This window comes from Chlorocebus sabaeus, chromosome 22, assembly GCF_047675955.1.
Source record: "Chlorocebus sabaeus isolate Y175 chromosome 22, mChlSab1.0.hap1, whole genome shotgun sequence".
Taxonomy (NCBI): domain Eukaryota; kingdom Metazoa; phylum Chordata; class Mammalia; order Primates; family Cercopithecidae; genus Chlorocebus; species Chlorocebus sabaeus.
The window spans coordinates 90,036,621-90,055,038 of NC_132925.1; the positions used below are offsets into that span (position 1 = coordinate 90,036,621).

The 18,418-nt window shown below is 43.7% G+C and overlaps 1 protein-coding gene across 10 annotated transcripts in view; it reads left to right on the forward strand.

Annotated features, from left to right (window-relative positions):
• The window catches only part of IP6K1 (inositol hexakisphosphate kinase 1), a 73,688-nt gene that overhangs the window by 32,887 nt on the left and 22,383 nt on the right, over positions 1–18,418 (forward strand). For 8 of the 10 annotated variants that reach the window (XM_073010167.1, XM_073010165.1, XM_073010168.1 and 5 more), the window contains one exon: positions 13,687–14,037. In XM_073010167.1, coding sequence (XP_072866268.1) covers positions 13,815–14,037 — 223 coding nt within the window. In that variant the 5' untranslated portion in view covers positions 13,687–13,814. Of the gene's footprint in view, positions 1–12,920; positions 12,979–13,686; positions 14,038–18,418 lie in introns of all 10 variants that reach the window. The other 2 variants (XM_038003912.2, XM_073010166.1) reach the window with 1 other exon arrangement.

Genomic DNA, 18,418 nt, shown 5'->3' on the forward strand with positions numbered 1-18,418 from the left:
ACATGTGTGCTTTCTAGGTTTGACCATATTTTCGTTCAGTTGTAAATGTGCTAGGTGAGACTTAGCTGATTCAGGGATGGCTCGCATGTACTGTTTAGTCACAGCACAGGTAATCCGGTGGCTTCTTATTAAAGCATAATCATGAGCAGAGAATGTGTCAGGTGAGAAGGATGAGCACCTTTGTTTCTCCTTTCTTTCTTTTTTTCTTTTTTTTGAGATGGAGTTTTGCTCTTGTTGCCCAGGCTGGAGTGTAGTGGTGTGATCTCGGCTCACCTAAACCTCTGCCTCCGGGGTTCAAGCGATTCTCCTGCCTCAGCCTCCCCAGTAGTGGGATTACAGGCACCCGCCACCATGCCTGGCTAATTTTTTGTATTATTAGTAGACACAGGGTTTCTCCATGTTGGCCAGGCTGCTCTCGAAACCCTGACCTCAGGTGATCCACCCATCTTGGCCTCCCAGAGTGCTGGGATTACAGGCGTGAGCCACTGCGCCTGGCCCTTCTTTGTTTTTGTGCATTTCATTTTGATTTCCCCTGTATCACTCTGGACATCAGTTCTGAAAATTCTTCACATACCTCCCTTCCCCCACTTCTTAGCACATTTGACACAGCTGATTTCAAAAGGGTCTTTACTAAAAATGTATTTAGGGAAGCACAGATTTCTAATCTTTGGGAATCCAGTAAAAACAGGAAAGAGGTTCAGTGGACTCTAGATTCTCTCCTTGACCTAAATTAATTCTGTTCTTGCTGTTCGTTGATGGGCTGGCACATCTCAGGTCCCTTGCTAAGTTTCCTTTTTTCCTTGTTTCCTGTTTGTTCTTAGCCAGGTGGCCTCAGGATGCCATGGTTTCCTAGCTCATGGGATAGGACCCAGGGATCTAAACAATCTTTCATCTCTTCTTTAGAGGCAAATGACAACATAGATTCCCTCTCTTTCTTCTCCCAGATTACTCTAGATGTCTATACACATTTCTGGTTTCTGAGGGATGTGCCAGTCCCTGGTAGCTTGGAAGGACTGGTTCCAAGTAGGGTTAACAGCCCTACTTACATGAAGAATATTCCCTATGTTTCCCCTCCTCCTCGAAGTACAGGAGGATTGTTCTCTCTCACCCTCATAACTATGCCTAATCTATATCAGTGCCTACAGTTCATATACAAAGGGAAGAATGGGCTTGAATTTAAGAAATCATTAGATTCCCTTGGTTATAAGATTTAGAGAACAAACGTGTTTTCATGTTAGTTTTCTGCTGTAGTGTTTTTGTCCATGATTTTTGAAGGTGTTTTGGTATCTTTTCCTGTCAAAGTCCATGTCAGTGCTTTTTTATTTCTGAAATTAATTGGAAATTAGTTTTCTTTTTTTTTTTTTGAGACGGAGTCTCGCTGTGCCGCCTGGGCTGGAGTGCAGTGGCCGGATCTCAGCTCACTGCAAGCTCCGCCTCCCGGGTTCACGCCATTCTCCTGCCTCAGCCTCCCGAGTAGCTGGGACTATAGGCTCCCGCCACCTCGCCCGGCTAGTTTTTTTGTATTTTTTTTTTTTTTTTTTTTTTTTGAGACGGAGTCTCGCTCTGTCGCCCAGGCTGGAGTGCAGTGGCCGGATCTCAGCTCACTGCAAGCTCCGCCTCCCAGGTTCACGCCATTCTCCTGCCTCAGCCTCCCGAGTAGCTGGGACCACAGGCGCCTGCCACCTCGCCCGGCTAGTTTTTTGTATTTTTAGTAGAGACAGGGTTTCACCATGTTAGCCAGGATGGTCTCGATCTCCTGACCTCGTGATCCGCCCGTCTCGGCCTCCCAAAGTGCTGGGATTACAGGCTTGAGCCACCGCGCCCGGCCGTTTTTTTGTATTTTTTAGTAGAGATGGGGTTTCACTGTGTTAACCAGGATGGTCTCGATCTCCTGACCTCGTGATCCGCCCGTCTCAGCCTCCCAAAGTGCTGGGATTACAGGCTTGAGCCACCGCGCCCGGCCTGGAAATTAGTTTTCATAAAATCTAGAGCTGTATAGCCCAAGTTTTATGTGTTGTTCTTTTCTGTTAGAGTGACTTATCAGTTTATTGTGTTCTTTTCAGTTCAAGTAATTTTATTATTTTTCCTTTGGATTGTATGAGACAGTAAAAAATAAAGATACATTTGCCAAAACCAAAAATACTGCTGCCAGAATTTAATTAGCATTCTTGACTTACCAAGTTTAACTTTAATTACACAAATTTTATGAATTTTAAAAAGGGTATGATACTTTGTCATGATACTTATAGTGCTTAAGTGGATATATTTAATTTTAGAAGAGGTAATAGAAATACTGGATTTATAAACTAAGTTTTAATGAAATGTTGAGGAAATCTGCAAATATACCTGTGAAATGTGAAGGCACAAAAGATGCTTCACTTTATTCTATAAAAACATTGCAAATGTGGCTGGGCATGGTGGCTCATGCTTGTAATCCCAGCACTTTGGGAGGCCGAGACAGGTGGATCTCTTGAGCTCAGGGGTTTGAGACTAGCCTGGGCAACATGGTGAAACCCTGTCTCTACAAAAAAGAAAAAAAAAAAGCCAGGCTTGGTGGCACACACCTTTGTTTTCAGCTACTTGGAAGGCTGATGATATGGAAGGATCACTTGAGCCCAGGAGGTCGAGGCTGTAGTGAACTGTGTTGCACCACTGCACTTTAGCCTGGACAACAGTGTGAGACCCTGTCTCAAAAAAAAAAAAAAAAAAAAAAAAAAGGATTGCATATCACACCCAAGTGGTTAATCTGAGGTTGTAAAAATATGTTGGCCAAATAATTTGGAATTCTAACTGAACTTCTTAGAGTCTATACCTGCTGATCTGCATTTTTGGTGTGTGTCTGTGCCTGCCTAACTAAAGAATCTGGTTACCAGGTATTGTCTTGCAGTTGCTGTGGAGACAGTGCCTTCCTAGCTCTTAAAATAGTCCTGACCTTGTTCTCCACCATCTGATTGCAGTCTCTCTTTCTCTGCCAAGGTTTTTTATTCATTGTCACTTTCTAGGCTTGCTGTGTTGTTGCATTAAAATAGACCAAAAAAAAAAAAAAATAGTCATATGATTTCTCCTAAATTTGGTTTAACAAGTTCTTTAGTCTGGTTCTTCTCCTTACTATCATTATTATTGTCATTGAGACAGCGTCTTGCTATGTTGCCCAGACTGGTCTTGAACTCCTGGCCTCAAGCAGTACTTCCACCTTGGCCTTCCAAAATGTTAGGATTATAGGTGTGAGCCACCATGCCCGGCCTGATTCATCTTTTTTTTTTTTTTTTTTCTTTTTTGAGACAGGATCTGAATCTGTCACCCAGGCTGGAGTGCTGTGGCATGATTTCAGCTCATTGCAGCCTCCACCTCCTGGGCTTAAGCCATCCTCCCGTCTCAGTCTCCTGAGTAGCTGGGACTATAGGTGTACACCACCATGCCTGGCTAATTTTTGTATTTTTTTTTTTTTTTTTTGGTAAAAATGAAGTTTTGCCATGTTGCCCATGCTGGTCTCAAACTCCTGGGCTCAAGTGATCCTCCAGCCTTGGCCACCCAGAGTGCTAAGATTACATGACTACCATGGCTGGCCTGATTCATCTTTTATAGTTGAGATTATTTATGTATTTGCCTGATTTTTCCCCCTTTTTAATCTCTTTTGTATCATTGATAAAAACAGTCTAGTCGTCCTCTTCATAGGTTGTCTTTTTCCTTCTGTTTTTTGCTTTGATTTTGTCCTTGTTGTTGTGGCAATTGTTATTTGGGTACATTTAAACTGATTTTTCCTTCATATATCAAACCTTTTTAAAGTTAAAACACAGAATTTTATGTTCTCTTTATTTGCTTACTTGGAATTCTGTCATGTGGCCAACATATTTTGTTTTTCATAAAGTCACATGACCCGTTCTGGTTTTTGCTAGGTCTAGATTAGAAATGTAAACTTTTTTGGTTTACAACCCTAATATTTTAAAACAAAAAGAACTTGTCCCTTCATAAACATTTTTTCATATGTTATATATTTATGCTACTATATACATGTTATGTATATCATAAACATACATATATTTATTCTGCCAGATTTATTGTGTATTTACTATGTGCCAGGTACTACTCTGGGCACTTAGGATACTCATATAACTGACATCATCATAATAAATAATAAACAGTAAACATCATCAGTAAGTAAAGCATGTAATATGCCAGAAGGGGATAAATGCCTTAATGAAGAAAAGAAAAAGTAGAGCCAATTAAAGGGGGTGGAGGGTGCAGGTGGTGTTGCAATTTAAACTAGGGAGGGTAGGGTAGACCTTTCATTGAGAAAGAGATGTTTTGATCAAAGACTTTTTGAAGGAGGTGAGGGAGTTGGCCATGTGGATATCTGGGGGAAGAATGTTTAGGCAGAGGGAATGACTAATGCAGAGAACCTGGGGAGTGTATATATATGCCTGATGTGTTTGAGGAACATCATGAAGGCCAGTATGGCTGGAGTGGGATAATAAGCAACGGGGAGAGGGGTAGGAAGTGAAGGCAGAAAGAAAATGGGAGTGGGAAGGAATGCAGAGCTTATGGACTTTTTATTTTTTGACAGTCTCATGGCAAAAAGTAAAATGGCGGCCGGGCGCGGTGGCTCAAGTCTGTAATCCCAGCACTTTGGGAGGCCGAGACGGGCGGATCACGAGGTCAGGAGATCGAGACCATCCTGGCTAACACGGTGAAACCCCGTCTCTACTAAAAAAATACAAAAAAGTAGCCGGGCGTAGTGGTGGGCGCCTGTAGTCCCAGCTACTCAGGAGGCTGAGGCAGGCGAATGGCGTAAACCCGGGAGGCGGAGCTTGCAGTGAGCTGAGATCTGGCCACTGCACTCCAGCCTAGGCGACAGAGCAAGACTCCGTCTCAAAAAAAAAAAAAAGTAAAATGGCCAGGCACGGTGGCTCATGCCTGTAATCGCAGCACTTTGGGAGGCTGAGGCAGGCAGGTCATCTTGAGGTCAGAAGTTTCAGACCAGCCTGGCCAACATGACAAAACCCCGTCTCTACTAAAAATACAAAAATAAAATTAGCTGGGCATGGTGGGGTGCGCCTGTAGTCCTAGCTACTTGGGAGGCTGAGGCACGAGAATTGCTTGAACCCAGGAGGTGGAGGTTGCAGTGAGCCAAGATCGCACCACTATACTCCAGCCTGGTTGACGGAACGAGACTCTATCTCAAAAAAAAAAAAAAAAAAGACCGGGCACAGTGACTCATGCCTGTAATCCCATCACTTTGGGAGGTTGAGGTGGGCGATGCCCCTGAGGTCGGGAGTTAAAGACCAGCCTGGCCAACATGAGAAACTCCGTCTCTACGGTAGGAGAATCGCTTGAACCCGGGAGGTGGAGGTTGAGGTGAGCCGAGATCGCACCATTGCCACTCCAGCCTGGGCAAGAAGAGGGAAACTTCGTCTCACACACACACAAAAAAGTAAAATGGTTTCTTGTTTTAATTTGAATTTCCTTGATTAATTGTGAAGGGAGGATGTCTTTTCACATATTTATTGACCATCTGAGGCTACTCTTTTGTGAATTGCTTTTTTTCCTTTTTTCCCCTACTTTGTAGGAATTCTTCATGTGCTCTGTTTATTATTTTGCTAGCTGTAAAAATTGCAGTCCGGGTGCTGTGGCTTACGCTTGTAATCCTAGTACTTTGGGAGGCCTAGGCGAGCAGATCGCTTGAGCTCAGGAGTTCGAGACCAGCCCGGGGAACATGGTGAAACCCCCGTCTCTACAAAAAATACAAAAATTAGCTGGACGTGGTGATGCATGCCTGTAGTCCCAGCTACTTGGGGGTGCTGAGGTAGGAGGATGGCTTGAACCTGGGAGGTCAAGTCTGCAGTAAGCCGAGATCACACCACTGAACTCCAACCTGGTGACAGAGCAAGACTGTTTCCAAACGAACAAACAAAACCATCTCCTAATCTGACTCTTACCTTCACTTACGGTTCTCCTATGCAAAAAAATAAATTTAGTTTGGCTGAGAGTGGGAACAGGGATTGCAAATGGGCATGAGAGTTCTTTTTGGGGTAATAGAAATGTTTTAAAATTGAATTTGAGAGATGGTTGTACAATCCTGTAAAATTTACTAAAAGTCATTGTACTGTATACTTAGTGAATTTTATGGTATGTAAATTACAGTTCAATAAAAGCTGTTAAAGTTTAAGTAATATTTGGAATCTGCTTAACTAGGAAGGAATTAAAATTAAAAAAATTTTAATGTATATAATTTTAATATGGCCTAATTTCCATATTTCCAGCTTTCTATTGTGGTTTGTGTGTTTTCTGTTTTGTTTATGGAATTTTCCCTAGTCTGTGGTCAAAAGGAATTTAAAAACTTTTTCTAGTTAAAGTTTATTTTCTTTTTGAGACAGCGTCTTGCTCTGTCACTCAGGCTGGAGTACAGTGACACGGTCTCGGCTCACTGCAACGTCTGCCTTCCGGGTTCAAGCGATTCTCCTGCCTCAGCCTCATGAGTAGCTGGGACTACAGGTGCACGCCATAACACTTGACTAATTTTTTAATTTTTAGTAGAGATGGGGTTTGCTGGTCTTGAACTCCTGACCTCAGGTGATCAGCCGGCCTCGGCCTCTCCTGCTGGGATTACAGGCGTGAGTCACCATGCCTGGCCTAGTTTAAAGTTTTATTTTGCACATTTAGGTCTTTAATATGTTGGGAATTTACTTTGGAGTACTGTTGGAGGTAGTGATGTAGTTTTATCTGTATATAGATCCAGTTATTCCTGCTCCATCTATGACATAAATAATCTTTTCCCCTTTGATTAAATGGGGATTTTAATACTACCTCAGTCACACCCTCCACTCCCATGTCAATTTGTCTAAGATCTCTATTCTGTTTTGTTGATCTCTCTGCAAAATATCACACTGTTTTAATTGCTATAATTTCATAAAAAGCCTTCCTGTCTGAGAAGGTAAGTTGTCTCTCATTACTCTTTGACATTACTATTTAGCTACACTTGGCTTTTACTCTTCCACCCAATAGTGTCAGCTTGTCAAATTCATTAGAAAATTATCTTGGGATTTTGATTGAAATTGCAATGTGTTTCAATATTGAGTCCTCCCTCACATAAATGTCTTTTATTATTAAATTTTTTTTTTCTGTCTTTGGTGCTTGAATCAAGAATATGTCTTTTAGATCCTTCAGTAGTTTCATTATTTGTCACATAATTTTTTTTTTTTTTTTGAGACAGAGTCTTGCTCTGTCGCCTAGGCTGGAGTGCAGTGGCACGATCTCGGCTCACTGCAAGCTCCGCCTCCTGGGTTCACGCCATTCTCCTGCCTCAGCCTCCCGAGTAGCTGGGACTACAGGCGCCTGCCACCACGCCTGGCTAATTTTTTGTATTTTTAGTAGAGACGGGGTTTCACTGTGTTAGCCAGGATGGTCTCGATCTCCTGACCTTGTGATCCGCCTGCCTCAGTCTCCCAAAGTGCTGGGATTACAGGCGTGAGCCACCGTGCCCGGCTTGTCGCATAATTTTTAAAGATTTATAGGTATTTGTAGTTTTGGTTGCTATTATGAATGGTATATATTTAAACAGTTTTCATTTTCGAATTGTTTTTTGCTGGTATAGAGAAACATTACTGACTTCTCTTAATACTCTTTTTTTTTTTTTTGAGATGGAGCCTCACTCTGTCACCCAGGCTGGAGTGTGGTGGCGCGATCTCGGCTCACTGCAACCTCTGCCTCCCGGGTTCAAGTGATTCCCCTGCCTCAGCCTCCCAGGTAGCTGGGATTACAGATGAGCACCACCATGCCCAGCTAAGTTTGTATTTTTAGTAGAGATGGGGTTTCACCATGTTGGCCAGGCAGGTCTCGAACTCCTGACCTCAGGTGATCCACCTACCTCAGCCTCCCAAACTGCTGGAATTACAGGCTCCTATTAGTCTTAACAGTAATATTCACAAATTTGAGTGCACAGCTCAGTGGATTTTTATAGTATTCACCATGTCACCTCCACCTTTGTGCTCCTTCTCAATCAATATTTTCCGAGTAACTGCTGTTGTCTCTGTCATCATTTTGAATTTTGTATGAATAGAATTACACTACATTTTCGTGTAAATAGCTTCCTTAGTGTCTAGATTTCTCTTGCCACATCATATCTGTGAGATACATCTGTGTCGTATGTGGCAATAGTTGGTTCTTTTTCATTTGTTTGTAGTATTCTGTTGTATGAATATACCACAGTTTATCCATTTTAAGATTTTTACAGAATTAAATATCCTATTTATTAATTTACAAGCCATAATAAAACTTGATAGTCATTTCATATCACCGACAGCTTTTGCTTTGAAAAAGGAAAACATTAATATACAAATTTAAGCCAGCTATGGTGGCTCATATATGTAATCCCAGAGACTCCAGGGGCTGAGATGGGAGGATCACTTAAAGCCAGGAGTTTGAGACCACCTTGGGTGACATAGCGAAACCCTGTCTTTTTTTTTTGGGGGAGATGGTGTGTTGCTCTGCCACCCAGGCTGGAGTGCGGTGCCACTATCTTGGCTCACTGCAAGTTCCGCCTTCTGGGTTTACGCCATTCTCCTGCCTCAGCCTCCCGAGTAGCTGGGACTCCAGGCGCCTGCCACCATGCCCGGCTAATTTTTTGTATTTTTAGTAGAAACGGGGTTTCACTGTGTTAGCCAGGATGGTCTCGATCTCCTGACCTCGTGATCCGCCTGCCTTGGCTTCCCAAAGTGCTGGGATTACAGGAGTGAGCCACCGTGCCCGGCCAACCCTGTCTTTAAAAACAAACTTTTTATTTTATTTTATTTTATTTTTATTTTTTGAGACGGAGTCTCGCTCTGTCGCCCAGGCTAGAGTGCAGTGGTGCAATCTCGGCTCACTGCAAGCTCCGCCTCCTGGGTTCACGCCATTCTCCTGCCTCAGCCTCCTGAGTAGCTGGGACTACAGGCTACAGGCGCCCGCCACCACGCCCGGCTAATTTTTTGTATTTTTAATAGAGACGAGGTTTCACCGTGTTTGCCAGGATGGTCTTGATCTCCTGACCTCGTGATCCGCCCGCCTCGGCCTCCCAAAGTGCTGGGATTGCAGGCGTGAGCCACCGCACCTGGCAAAAAAAATTTTTTTAAGTTAGCCAGGCTTGGTGAATATACTTGTAGTCCCAGCTACTTTGGAGGCTGAGGTGAAAGGATCCCTTGATCCCAGGAGTTAGAGGCTGCAGTGAGCCATGATCATACCGCTATACTCCAGCCTGGGCGACAGACCCCAACTCTAAAAAGCAAAACAACAACAAAAAATTACATCTCATTAACATGAGAAACTTCTTTTTACTTCAATGGAGACATAATTCATTTTGGAGTTCAATGATATGTTCAAGGAATTTGTTATTGTAACCAGAAAGTCAGCCTAACTATTGTAACTAATATTTTTGCAGTAAAAATTTGTTTCCATTTGTTGCAATTCACCAGTGAGAAAAAAAATCAGAATCTCAGCAAGTTCTTTTCATAAATAGCATTCTTTGCATTTTATACAATAATTATCTTAAACTGTGTAACTAAAATGTTACAAAGCAAACAAAGGACAGAGTCTCTATTGTAGCTGAGAGGTGCATAAACCCATAGCAGAGCAGTCGAACCCCATAACCTCTCAGGGAGCAGACACTTTGCAGTTGGCTACCTGAATAAGATGGGGGCTCTATTAGCAATGAAGTAGCAGAGAAAGACGTTATGCAGGCAACCAACATAATCATCATCTATGGCCTTCTTCGACGGTAGTTTTCACAGTAGCCTCTGTGGACACCAGACTTCAGAAGTAACCTCTGGTTGATAAAAAAGAATCAGGGTTGGGTGTGGTGGTTTATGCCTGTAATCCCAGCATTGTGGGAGGCTGAGGCGGGTGAATCATGAGGTCAAGAGATCGATACCATCCTGGCCAACATGGTGAAACCCCGTCTCTATTAAAAATACAAAAATTAGCTGGGCATGGTGGTGTGCACCTGTAATCCTAGCTACTCAGGAGGCTGAGGCAGGAGAATCACTTGAACCCGGGAGGTAGAGGTTGCTGTGAGCTGAGATCGCGCCACTGCACTTCAGCCTAGGGACAGAGCGAGACTCCATCTCAAAAAAAAAAAAAAAAGTCAGAGCTGTTGCTATTTCCAGGGCTGGACACTAGGTGGGGCAAGCCCAAGCCCTTTACCTGCGTCTGCAAATCCCACAGGGTTAGGAGTGTGAGGAGACTTGGAAAAGTTAAGTGACTTATGAGGCTCCACCCACACCTTGTAAAGCAAGGCTTCACAGAGCTTGAGAGGGTTCTGGGTACTTCCACTATTTCAGATTCCAGGGTTATTAAAAAAGTAACATCAAAACAAAGTTATAGATACGTGGTATATTTACTCTTAGGGAGACTATTTCAAACACAGAAACCATGCCATGACTTTATGTTGACATATGGAAACAAAATACCAAATGTCTAGATAGACTGAAGAGTGGACTCTGCCCTCAGTCCTGTGGAAGCTGCAGAAGTTGCCACAGATCTCTCAGAGTCAGGGGAAGGGTTATTTCTTTCTTTTTTTTTTTTTTTTTGAGACGGAGTCTTGCTGTGTCGCCCAGGCTGGAGTGCAGTGGCCGGATCTCAGCTCACTGCAAGCTCCACCTCCCGGATTTACGCCATTCTCCTGCCTCAGCCTCCCCAGTAGCTGGGACTACAGGCGCCCGCCACCTCGCCCGTCTAGTTTTTTGTGTTTTTTTAGTAGAGACGGTGTTTCACCATGTTAGCCAGGATGGTCTCGATCTCCTGACCTCGTGATCCTCCCGTCTCGGCCTCCCAAAGTGCTGGGATTACAGGCTTGAGCCACCGCGCCCGGCCTGAGAAGGGCTATTTCAATTTTTGTTTTCTTTTTTTTTTTTGAGACGGAGTCTCGTTCTGTCTCCCAGGGTGGAGTGCAGTGGCCAGATCTCAGCTCACTGCAAGCTCCGCCTCTTGGGTTCATGCCATTCTCCTGCCTCAGCGTCCCGAGTAGCTGGGACTACAGGCGCCCGCCACCACGCCCGGCTAGTTTTTGTGTTTTTTTAGTAGAGACGGGGTTTCACCGTGTTAGCCAGGATGGTCTCGATCTCCTGACCTCGTGATCCGCCCGTCTTGGTCTCCCCAAGTGCTGAGATTACAGGCTTGAGCCACTGCGCCGGGCCTTTTTTTCCTTTTTTAAGAAGGAGTCCTGCTCTGTTGCCCAGGCTGGAGTGTAGTGGCGCAATCTTGGCTCACTGATACCTCCGCCTTCTGGGTTCAAGCGATTCTTGTGCCTCAGCCTCCCAAGTAGCTGAGATTACAGGCACGCACCACCATGCTCAGCTAATTTTTTGTGTGTATGAAGAGAGAGTTTCACCATGTTGGCCAGGCTGGTCTTGAACTCCTGACCTCAGGTGATCCACCTGCCTCGGTCTCCCAAAGTGCTGGGATTACAGGTGTGAACCACTGTACCCGGCCTATTTCCTTGGCTCTCCTCCTGCACCACTCTTCTGGGGCACCTGGCACTGTGACCCCTCTCTTTTCCCAGCCACCCAATGACTCAGGCTAGAAAGTTTAGCACTTTCCTTGTGTCCGTAGTCAGAAGCATTCCCAGGGAGAAGCACAGCCAGAGAGAGGTCTCCTTCAGCCTGACCTGGGCCAGGACAGGAGCCAGTCTACAGCACTGAACAATGCAGTACGGCTGCAATGACCACCTCCAGAGACCCTGACCTGCCCTCCACAATCCAACAACTCTTTTTTTTTTAAAGTATTTACTACATGGTGGAAACTGCCTTGGACCTTTGCTGTGGAAATAAGAGAGAATGGTTTGGTGGTGATGACAGTGAGTTAATAGATGACAGCACAGTGATATAGTGATGTGGTAGAGCTGGCATAGGGTACCTTAGGAGCCATAGATGTATACCCTATACTCAGGTTTGGAGAGAATGGAGTCTAGGAATACTACCTGGGGCAGAGTTGCCTTGTCTCAGGTAGTATTCCTAGACTTTATTAAAGATTAACTAGGCAAAAAAAAAAAAAGTGTATGTGCATTAAAATAGTGCAGTCTGGGGACTGGGAGTACAGAATAATTTATTTTGGTGATAGCAGTGAAATAAAACGTAGCTAGCTGCCTGGGCAGCTTTGGGTTAAGATTTTGCAGTTTTGCAGTAGTTTTTTCTTTCTCTTTTTGAGAAAGGGTCTTGCTCTGTCATGCAGGCTGGAGTGCAGTAGTGCGATCACAGCTCAGCAGTGGTATTTTTGTACCCCATTTTGTCCATAATTACAAGGTCCAGGAAAAACAACAACAACAAAAAAACCCCAATGGTTTGTCTCTTACATATGGGACCATATTCCTGCTCTACCCTAATACTTTTTTTTTTCTCTGTTAATCTTTCTGATGTAGTCTTGCTGACTACATTCCTAATTTAAAAATGCACTCAGTGTTAAGAAATTTGCCAACTACTTTAAATTTTTTGAGAGAAAATTGACATTATAAAGAGGGAGTTTGAGTACAGGGAGCTTCTTCCTTGTCCCACTGGTTGGTATGGAGTCAGACAGAAAGGGAATGGTCATAAATTGACAATCATAGATTTAAAGTAGAAGAAATCTGAAGCCTGAATTCCTTTGGGAAAAGCAAAACCTTAATGATCCTATAGCAGGGGTCCCTGGGTACTGGTCCATGGCCTGTTAGGAACTGGGCCTCACAGTAGGAGGTGAGTGGTGGGTGAGCAAGCAAGCAAAGCTTCATCCGTATTTACAGCTGCTCCCCTTGCTTGCATTACCGCCGGAGCTCTGCCTCCTGTCAGATCAGCAGTGGCATTAGATTCTCATAGGAGCATGAACCCTATTGTGGACTGCACATGTGAGGGATCTAGGTTGAGTGCTCCTTATGAGAATCTAATGCCTGATGATCTGTCATTGTCTTCTATCACCTCAAGATGGGACCGTTCAGTTGCAGGAAAACAATCTTAGAGCTCCCAAGGATTCTACATTATGGTGAGTTGTATAATTATTTCATTATATATTACAATGTAATAATAATAGAAATACAGTGTACAATAAATGTAATGTGCCTTAATCATCCTGAAACCGTCGCCCCCACAGCTGGTCCATGGAAAAATTGTCTTCCATGAAACTGGTTCCTGCTGCCAAAAAAGTTGGGGACCACTGTCCTACAGCTCAGCAAGGAATGGCTTCCTGCTTGGTCCTTGGCACCTTCAGTGGAGAATTTGGGAATCTCATGTGACCTAATTCCTCAGACAGAAACCCTTCCTCTGAGTGAAGGAGAGACCGTTACCAGTACTGGGTATCCTAAGGAGTCTGAACAGAACAAATTCCCTTTGCCTTCTGTTTTTTTTCTGATCTCATCTTTGGGTGTGAAATAAACCGGGATAGTTGCTTTCCTGATGGTTGTAATGTGCTGTAGCTCTAAAATAAAATCCTTTAGATAACTCAGAAGGGAGGTGAGAACTAGGAAAGGCAGAGAATGTGGGCTTCTGTGTACAAGATAGATGGAAGAGGCCAAGGTTGCATCATTCAGCAAAAATTTAACCAACTGCCTTTAATGTGCCACGTAGTATTGTACATGCTGGGGATACACATAGCAGAGAACAAAACAGAGTCCCTGCTCTCACTCATGGAGCTCCAGGGAAATTGTGACTCGCTCAGTGTTTTGATTCCTTCTTCCTCTCTTCTTTTCTGTAGGACAGAATCATAAGCCGAATAGAATCTGACCATTGGCTTTCAGCTGGCCAGGACCTTCTACCTAGCTTTCCTTTTGTGGCCCATGTGCTGCATCCTCTGCCCTCAGTGTGCAACTGGCCCCCAACGCAATGTGTGTTTGTCAAACCATGGAAGTGGGGCAGTATGGCAAGAATGCAAGTCGGGCTGGAGACCGGGGAGTCCTCCTGGAGCCCTTCATCCACCAAGTAGGCGGACACAGCAGCATGATGCGCTACGACGATCACACTGTGTGCAAGCCCCTCATCTCTCGGGAACAGCGCTTCTACGAGTCCCTCCCTCCCGAAATGAAGGAGTTCACCCCTGAATACAAAGGTCAGTCACTGGCCAGTTTAATGAAAGCAGCAGCCTTGGGCTTATAGACCCCTTGCCACAGTTGTTCTTGGTTTGTTTGCCATGTTATATCATTGTAGGTCTTTTTTTTCAAAGCACTAAGTCACTTTATTAGGTAAAATTAGGCTGAAAGCATCAGCAAGGTCTTCAGATCTTGAAAATTGAATTTATTAATAGGTGAAGCTGAGAAAAAGTCATAGCATTAAGTTCCATTGGTGGAAAAGAGCATGCTGTTGTCAATGAGTTTTCCCAATTGCTGCGACACTAGTCTAGGAGAGAAGAGGGAACATTTCTCTCATCTCAGAGAAGGAATGGGTACTTCCCAGGTTAAAGTGGTTGGATGGCTGGCAGTGGGGCTGTGTGGAGCCTGTGTCTGTATGTGCTGGGGCAAAGAATTGTTGGTAAGAAATGCAGGGACTTTCTGGGGCCTGGAAATCCTGATATTTGAAGGAAAAATAATTTATTTTAAAATATAAGTAAACTTTATAGAAAAGAACCTCATGAATATTAACTATACCAGAATTAACTAACTGTATTTTAAAATCTGATCTTTGTCAGTGTTTATAAATTTTTATGATTGCTCATTGTGTGTAAGTTTTTTTTTTTACGTTCTGCTTTGTAACTTGAAGTTGTATGATTTCAGTTAGGTTAACACCGTCCTTTAGGAGAGTTTCAATTTAGAAAAACCAGTGCCATAGAATTAACTTTTTGTTTCCTTAACTTTTTAAAAAAATTTTTGGTAAAATGTACCTAACATAACATTTGCCATTTTAAAGTGTATAATTTAGTGGCATTAAGCACATTCACAATGTTGTATAGCCATTCTCCATTGCCTGAATTTTTCATCATTTGAAGTAAGCTCTGTATGTATTAAATAATAACTCCCCATTCTTCCATCGTCTGATCCCCTGGTAACCTCTTGTTTACTTTGCCTCTACAGATTTACCTATTGTAGATATTTCATAAAAGTGAAATCGTGCCGGGTGCGGTGGCTCACGCCTGTAATCCCAGCACTTTGGGAGGCCGAGGCGGGTGGATCACAAGGTCAGGAGATCGAGACCATGGTGAAACCCCGTCTCTACTAAAAATACAAAAAATTAGCCGGCCGCGGTGGCGGGCGCCTGTAGTCCCAGCTACTCAGGACGCTGAGGCAGGAGAATGGCGTGAACCCGGGAGGCGGAGCTTGCAGTGAGCCGAGATCGTGCCACTGCACTCCAGCCTGGGCGACAGAGCGAGACTCCGTCTCAAAAAAAAAAAAGTGAAATCGTTACAATTTTTGACCTTTTGTGTCTGGCTTGGTTCACTTAGCTTAATGTTTACAAGGTTCGTTCATGTCATAGTGTGTATTAAAACTTCATTCTTGGCCAGGCGCAGTGGCTCGCATCTGTAATCCTAGCACTTTTTTTTTTTTTTTTTTGAGACAGTCCTGCTCTGTTGCCAGGCTGGAGTGCAGTGGCGCGATCTTGGCTCACTGCAACCTCCAACTCCTGGTGTTGGGATTACAGGCATGAGCCACCACACCTGGCCAGTCCTAGCACTTTGGGAGGCCAAGGCAGGCGGATCACTTGAGATCAAGGGTTCGAGACCAGCCTGACCAACATGGCAAAACCCTGTTTCAACAAAAAATACAAAAATTAGCCGGGTGTGGTGATGTGTGCCTGTAATCCCAGCTACTTGGAAGGCTGAGGCAGGAGAGTATCTTGAACCCAGGAGGTGGAGGTTACAGTGAGCCAAGATTGTGCCACTGCACTCTAGCCTGGGCAACAGAGTGAGACTCTGTCTCAAAAAACAAAAACACACTTCATTCATTTTTTTTTTTTTTTTTTGAGACAGAGTCTAGCTCTATCGCCCAGGCTGGAGTGCAGTGGTACGATCTTGGCTCACTGCAAGCTATGTCTCCCGGGTTCATGCCATTCTCCTGCCTCAGCCTCCCCAGTAGCTGGGACTACAGGTGCCACCACCACGCCCGGCTAATTTTTTGTATTTTTAGTAGAGACGGGGCTTCACCGTGTTAGCCAGGATGGTCTCCATCTCCTGACCTTGTGATCTGCCCGCCTTGGCCTCCCAAAGTGCTGGGATTACAAGCGTGAGCCACCGTGCCTGGCCCACTTCATTCTTTTTTATAGCTGAATAATATTTCATTGTAAGTGTATACCACACTTTGTTTATTCATTCATCTGTTGATGGACACCTAGATTGTTCCACCTTTTGGCTATTGTGAATAATGCTGCTGTGAACATTGTCTTACAAGTGTCCATTTGAGTCACTGCTTTTAATTCTTTTGGGTATATACGTAGGAGTGGAATTGTCAGATCATGTGGAAGTTCTTTGTTTACCTTTCGGAGGAACTGCCAAACTGTTTCCCACAGTGGCTGCACCACTTTGCCATCTTACCAACAGCGTACAAGGGTCCCCATTTCTCCACATCCTTACCAACACTACTTTTCTTTTCTTTTTGTAGCCATCCTAGTGGGTGTGTGTGGTATCTGTGGCTTTGATTTACTTTTCCCTAATGTCTAATGAATGATGCAGAGCATTTTTTTGTTATTGACTATTGGCATACCTTCTTAAAGAAATGTCTGTTCAAGTCTTTTGACCATGTTGTATTGGGTTGTTTCTTTCTTTTTTTTTTTTTTTGAGTAAGAGTCTTGCTCTGTCACCCAGGCTGGAGTGCAGTAGTGCGATCTCAGCTCACTGCAATCTCCACTTCTGGGTTCAAGCGATTCTTCTGCCTCAGCCTCCTAAGTAGCTGGGATTACAGGCATGCGCCACTAAGCCTAGCTAAATTTTGTATTTTTAGTAGAGACAGCGTTTTACTATGTTGGGCAGGCTGGTCATGAACTCCTGACCTTAGGTGATTTGCCTGCTTTGGCCTCCCAAAATGCTGGGATTACAGTCATGCACCACCATGTCTGGCTAATTTTTGTATTTTTAGTAGAGACGGGGTTTCGCCATGTTGGCCAGGCTGGTCTCGAATTCAACTCAGGTGACCTACCTGCCTCGGCCTCCTAAAGTGTTGGGATTATAGGCGTGAGCCACCGTGCCTGGCCTGGGTTGTTTCTTAATGGGCAGAAAGAAGTGAACCAGTTTTTAGAATATCCCAAGCTTTTTAAATTTTATTTTTATTTTAATTAACCTCAGGGCTTTTACTTATGCTTGGAATGTTCTTTCTAGTACCCTTATCCACACCTGCTCCTCCAACCTTTAGTTTATCAGGTCTCCCCAGACACTTCTTCCCTGATATCCTATATTAATTATATTCTGCTCTGGAAACCATATTTTCGATTATAGAGCCTTACTTAGTTTCTTCATAGGACTTATCACAATCTGTATTTTTGTCTATATGTTTGTTTTTCACATTAGTATGGAAGCTCCTTGAAGGCATGGATTTTTTTTTTTTTGTCTTTTATACTAATGAGCTCGGGCCCTGGCATCTAGTAGATGGTCAGTAAATACTTGATAAAAGAATGAGGCAAAGCTTATTTGCATAAATGTCCAGAAGCCTTGAACTTCACATTTAGTACTGCAAGCACTAATAGTTGATGATTACAGCTGGTCTTACCAAATAAATGAAAATTTGTTTTTAAACCTGCGAAGATATGAAATATTATTGACACTTTTTCTTAACTTAATTGAGCTTAAACACCTGTGCTGATAGCAGTAATTAGATGTGTGTATGTGTGTGGGCTATTATCATACATATATTTCCTAGCTCCGTGTGCTGAAAGGGCCTAAAAGCAGTGGTACTTCAGTAGCAATCAGTACATCTAGCAACCAAATCCTGAGTTTTCTAAATACCATTCTTACAATAAAAAGAAACAGAGCTCCTTGGTGAAATGGTTGGTTCCTGAGTTGGGGCAGGAAAATTATAAGACAAGCCTAGAACATCTTATGGTGACAGACAGTAAAGAAGTGGTCAAAAATGATGTCAGAAGTACAAAGAGCTAACTTTAAAGGAGTTGAGGGGCCCAATCTAGAAGAATTTAAACAACAAAATATCCACAAGTCTATACTGATAGATACATGGATACAAAGGGACAATTCTTCCTTATAGAATTCTAATTTCTTTCTTTTTTTTTTTTTTTTGGAGACAGAATCTCGCTCTGTTGTCCAGGTTGGAGTGCAGTGGTGCGATCTCAGCTCACTGCAAGCTTGCCTCCCGGGTTCATGCCATTCTCCGGCTTGTAGCTGGGACTACAGACTCCCACCACCATGCCCGGCTAATTTTTTGTATTTTTAGTAGAGGCAGGGTTTCACTGTGTTAGCCAGGATGGTCTTGATCTCCTGACCTCGTGATGCACCAGCCTCGGCCTCCCAAAGTGCTGGGATTACAGGCGTGAGCCACCGCGCCTGGCCAGAATTC